General features: G+C 52.1%; 1 protein-coding gene across 1 annotated transcript in view; it reads left to right on the forward strand.

The window, feature by feature from the left end:
- The window catches only part of ESYT1 (extended synaptotagmin like protein 1), a 13607-nt gene that overhangs the window by 2975 nt on the left and 5165 nt on the right, over positions 1–5467 (forward strand). The window contains exons 10-22 of the mRNA XM_006777851.2: positions 479–527; positions 656–742; positions 839–931; positions 1141–1212; positions 1428–1514; positions 3087–3236; positions 3565–3720; positions 3848–4024; positions 4178–4260; positions 4374–4422; positions 4521–4610; positions 4745–4840; positions 5358–5429. Of these exons, the coding sequence (XP_006777914.1) occupies positions 479–527; positions 656–742; positions 839–931; positions 1141–1212; positions 1428–1514; positions 3087–3236; positions 3565–3720; positions 3848–4024; positions 4178–4260; positions 4374–4422; positions 4521–4610; positions 4745–4840; positions 5358–5429 (1261 nt within the window). The remainder of the gene's footprint in view (positions 1–478; positions 528–655; positions 743–838; positions 932–1140; positions 1213–1427; positions 1515–3086; positions 3237–3564; positions 3721–3847; positions 4025–4177; positions 4261–4373; positions 4423–4520; positions 4611–4744; positions 4841–5357; positions 5430–5467) is intronic.

Genomic DNA, 5467 nt, shown 5'->3' on the forward strand with positions numbered 1-5467 from the left:
ATATTATTACTATTTGTTTTTTTTTTAGAGAGAGAGTGGAAGGGAGTGTGAGAGACATAAAGAGAGCAACATCGATGTGAGAGAGACACATTTGCTTAGTTGCCTCCTGCTTGCACCTCAACCACGGCTGGGGATTGAGCCTGCAACCGAGGTATGGTCTCTTTGACTGGAATCTAATCCAGGACCCTTCAGTCCACAGGCCGACACTCTATCCACTGAGCCAAACCATCTAGGGCTAATCATAATCCTTTCCCAGGCCTGGGAATTGTGTATCGTTTTCCTTCCCAACCTCCCATCCCTTACCCCCACTCACACACAGGCACATGCACGTGTGCGCGTGCACACACACAGTCCTCTCCTGAGTATAAGGAGAAAGGAGTCAGATCTGCCAGTTATTTCTGGGTCAGTGAGTGGAGGACCAGTGACATGCTACTAATTACGGGCCTCCTCCTCTCCCCTCTCCCTGCCCCTCTCCCAGAATGAAGCTGGATGTAGGGAAGGTGTTACAGGCTGGAGTCCTGGATGAGGTAAGTTAAGAAAAGAGGAGGGTGGGGTGGCCTCACCCTGACAGCAGGTGATAGTTGCTACATTGGTGGGGCAGAGGCTGGGTGCTATCTGATCTCAGCTATGCCTCACTTCCTTCTGCTTCCTTCAGTGGTTCCCGCTACAAGGCGGGCAAGGCCAAGTTCACCTAAAGCTAGAATGGCTGTCGCTCTTGCCGGATGCGGAAAAACTGGAGCAGGTAATCCACATGGGAGCAGGAAGGGGCAGGGGAGAAAGTCGTCTGGAAGGATGGGGAACCGCGGGGGGCTAAGGTCTGGCTCCTGCCCCCCTGCAGGTTCTGCAGTGGAATCGAGGCGTCTCCTCCCGCCCAGAGCCCCCATCGGCTGCCATCTTAGTTGTCTACCTGGATCGGGCCCAGGATCTCCCTGTGAGTGTGGCTTCTGAGAGCAGGTGAACAGGGAGCCTTCCCACACCTCCCCTGCCCCTGCCTGCTTTGCTCCAGAAGAAGCATCATGTAACACAGGGGCCCAAGGAGGAGTGAGAGCATCCCAGAGAACAGCTTCTGACGAGAGCCCACCGTCCTCCACTGAAAGAAAAACACCCGTGTTAGTGACTTCTGCCTTCTGCCTCCCACAGCTGAAGAAGGGGAACAAAGAACCCAACCCCATGGTACAACTGTCAGTTCAGGACGTGACCCGGGAGAGCAAGGTGAGGCCAGGGGAGCTGTGGGAAGTGTCCTTTGGCTGCGGGGCTGGGGCAGGACTGCTCTTGGGATGGACTTTCCCTTTGGGAAGCCTGGAACGCTAAGGGTTTTCTTGAGAAACAGGAATGGTACCGTGACATGTCCCTTTAAAAAAAATGTATTGGGGTGGCTTCGGTTAATAAAAGTGGTGGCCTGTAGCCTTAATGCTGCACGTCTCCAGGCTGTCTACAACAACAACTGCCCCGTATGGGAGGAGGCCTTCCGGTTCTTCTTGCAAGACCCTCAAAGCCAGGAGCTCGATGTCCAGGTGAGACCGTCCTCTGTTCTGCCTTCTCAGATCTGTACCATTTCTTCTCTCCATGTTCTCCTTTGATCTCTATTTTTTTAAATATATTTTTATTGATTTCAGAGAGGATGGGAGAGGGAGAGAGAGATAGAAACATCAATGATGAGAGAGAATCATTGATTGGCTGCTTCCTGCACGCCCCCTACTGGGGATCGAGCCCGCAACCCAGGCATGTGCCCTTGGCTGGAATCAAACCTGGGACCCTTCAGTCTGCAGGCTGACGCTCTATCTACTGAGCCAAATCAGCTAGGGCTGATCTCTATTTTTAATCCATCTATCTAAATTCTACCTCCTCTACTCTCTACTGTCCCCCATTAGATCTAGAATCTTTTTTATAACTGAGAATTGTACACTTAAAATGAGTGATTTTTATGGTATATAAATATGTAAATTGTGCTTGAATTTAAAAAAAAAGAAAATATTGATTAGCTATAAGGTACCTAGTATTATTATTGTTTATTGTTAATCCTCACCTGAGGATATTTTTTCCATTGATTTTTAGAGAGAGTGGAAGGGAGCGAGGGGAGGGGAGAGGCAGAGACACATTGACTGGTTGGTTCCTGAACCTGCCACCTGGGCTTGTTCCCCGACCAGGAATCGAACTGGTGACCTGTTAGTGTATGGAACATGCTCAACCAACTGAGCCACACCAGCCAGAGCACTTAAAAATAAAATTGCCGCAGGTGGTTTGTCTCAGTGGAGAGAGCATAGGCCTGCAGACTGGAGGGTCCCGGTTTCCATTGCAGTCAGGGGCACATGCTCAAGAACCAGTAGGGGGCGTGCAGGAGGCAGCCGACTGGTGGTTCTCATCATTGATGTTTCTATCTCTACCTCCCTCTCCCTTCCTCTCTGAAATCAATAAAAATATATATTTAAAAAAAATTTTTTTTTGACTGGGGATCAAACCCACAACCTTGGCATATCAGGATGATGCTCTAAGCAACTGAGTCACCCGGGTCACTTGCTGGGCTAGGTACCTGGTATTTGAAAGGTCAGAGGGAAAGCATGAAAGACTGCCTGCCTTGATGAAGCCTACCAGCTAGTTTCATAGACAAGACATACATATGTGAAGTCGCCCAAGGACGAGTAAATACTGAACAGTGGGAGTAAAATACCCATAGTATAGGGCTAAGATGGCCAGAGAAAGGTGCAGTGGCTGGAGTAACTGAAGATTCTGTGAAGGAAGTAGGATTTCATGTGGGCCTTGAAGGATAAGTAGTATTTATTATTTTTTTTTGGTTTTTTTAATCTTTAAATTCTTTATTAGTTAAGGAATTACAAATGTGTCATCACCCCCCCATTAACCCCCATCATCGCAGGGAGGAGAATGAGAACTTTGCAGATAATGGCAACAGAATGAGCACAGGCAGAAGGGACCATGGAGTGGGCAAAGGACTGTAAAAAGGTGACCCAGAGCAGAGCAAAGGGTCTGTGATTGGCACCGAGAGAATGAAGCTGCTGCCAGATAGACCCCAGGGGGCCTCCCTTTTCCCTAGTGTCTCTTCACTGCATCTCCTTCTCCTGCGCCTGTAGGTGAAGGACGACTCCAGGGCCCTGACTTTAGGGGCACTGACCCTGCCTCTGGCTCGCCTGCTGACTGCCTCCGAACTCACCCTGGACCAGTGGTTCCAGCTCAACAGCTCTGGCCCAAACTCCAGGCTCTACATGAAACTGGTTATGAGGGTATGGAGGTGGGGAGCGCTGAGGGTGTGGCAGGGTCTTGTAGATTCCTTGGTATTAACGGTAAGGAAGGGGGAGGCCGCTAAGATTAAATGAGCTAATATCTATGCAAACGCCTAGCAGGCACACAGAAGAATGTTTGTAAATCTAACTGGGGGAAGACATGGTGTAGGAATAGGACGAGTGTGGAGGGAGCCCCATAGAGATGAGCCCAGAAAGATGGGACCTGGTTTCCCCATTATAGCCCCTGCGCTGCCCCCGAGTCCCCACAGACCTGCCTGCTGGGGGCTAGCCACACTTCTCTGATCCGGCAATAACCCTCCCCTCCCAGATCTTGTACTTGGATTCAGCAGAAGTGCGCTTCCCCGCTGTGCCTGGTGCTCCTGGCGCTCCAGACCTGGACAGTGAGAGTCCCCAGGCAGGCAGCAGCGTGGACGCCCCACCTCGACCCCAGCACACGACTCCTGACAGTCACTTTGGGACTGAGGTGAGCCTCTCTTTGGGAAGGAAAGGGGCTGTGTGCCCACCCTGTGTGTGCAGAGCCGGTTTGGGGCTGGTTCTGACAGGTTTCTCGCTGACTGACTGCCATCTGGTGCCTCCATCCCGTTTTGCAGAACGTACTTCGGATCCATGTGTTAGAGGCCCAGGACCTGATCGCCAAAGACCGTTTCTTGGGAGGATTAGTGAAGGGCAAGTCGGACCCCTATGTCAAACTAAAGCTGGCGGGACGGAGCTTCCGGAGCCGTGTTGTTCGGGAGGATCTCAATCCCCGCTGGAACGAGGTTTTTGAGGTCAGAATCGAGTGGCCAGGACTCCTCCCAGGCGGGCCGCACTCTCCCCGCTCTCTGAGAGTGGTCCCAAAGGCTCTGGGTTCCACCCAGATGGAGAGGCTCCAGACACTGGGAGGAGAACCCCCTTTTGTCTGCACTCTTTTCTCCCACTAGGTGATTGTCACATCAATTCCCGGCCAGGAGCTCGGGGTTGAGGTTTTTGACAAGGACCTGGACAAGGATGACTTTTTGGGCAGGTGAGAGGGTGGGAGTCCAGCAGGGAGGCAGGCTGAGCCTCTGGAGGCCTCGGAAGTGTGGCCTCGGGGAGACAGAGACGTGGCTCTGACCACCTGGCTTCATGGTTTCACAGGTGTAAAGTGAGCCTCACCGCGGTCCTCAACAGCGGCTTCCTCGATGAGGTGAGCATGGCGTTAGATCAGCACTCCCTCCTGGTCCTGACCCGTCTCACTCTCACAGTCCCCACACCCGCGAATGGTAACCCTGCCCACTTCCACAGTGGCTGACCCTGGAGGACGTCCCGTCTGGCCGCCTGCACTTGCGTCTGGAGCGGCTGACGCCCCGCCCCACTGCTGCTGAGTTAGAGGAGGTAAGGAAGGCGACGGGAGGAGGGAGGGGGCCGGAGGGGTCACGATGAATACTTCTCTCTGATTTTAAGGGACACTTCTATACCCAGGCCCAGGATCTAGCCACCACCCCCAGCCCCTGTGTGTCTTCCCCCAGGTGCTGCAGGTGAACAGTTTGATCCAGACTCAGAAGAGTGGAGAACTGGCGGCAGCCCTGCTGTCCGTCTACGTGGAGCGGGCAGAGGACCTTCCGGTGAGACCGTCCCCCGCCCCATAGCTCCCTGGCCGTCCCCGCACCTCCCTCAGGTGTGGATGCTCCTGGTGTATTTGGAATAACAGTAAATTCTAAAGTCCTCTGTTTCCCAGGGTGGTGCTGGGGTAGGAAGAATTGTCTGTTTAAGGAGGGTGGTGGCTGTTCAGTGATAATAGGGACATGACTGCTGGCTATGTAAATAACTTGTGAGAGGAGGGGGGAATCTGCCTCACTCGCTCCCAATTTAAGACAATTTAAAAAAAATATATATTTCTTTATTGATTTCAGAGAGGAAGGGAGAGGGAGAGATAGAAACTTCAATGATGAGAGAATCATTGATTGGCTGCCTCCTGCACGTCCCCTATTGGGGATCGAGCCGCAACCCGGGCATGTGCCCTTGGCCAGAATCGAACCCAGGACCTCCCAGTCCGCTGGCCAACACACTATTCACTGAGCAAACCGGCTATTTATATCAAATACTAAATATTTAATATTTAACACAATATTCTCTTTCTAGCTCCGGAAAGGTACCAAACCTCCCAGCCCTTATGCTACTATTGCTGTGGGAGATGCTTCTCATAAAACTAAGGTATTAGGAAATGCTGCAGGGTTAAGAAGTAGGGGTGG

Source organism: Myotis davidii, unplaced genomic scaffold (genome assembly GCF_000327345.1).
Source record: "Myotis davidii unplaced genomic scaffold, ASM32734v1 scaffold509, whole genome shotgun sequence".
NCBI classification, from domain to species: Eukaryota; Metazoa; Chordata; class Mammalia; order Chiroptera; family Vespertilionidae; genus Myotis; species Myotis davidii.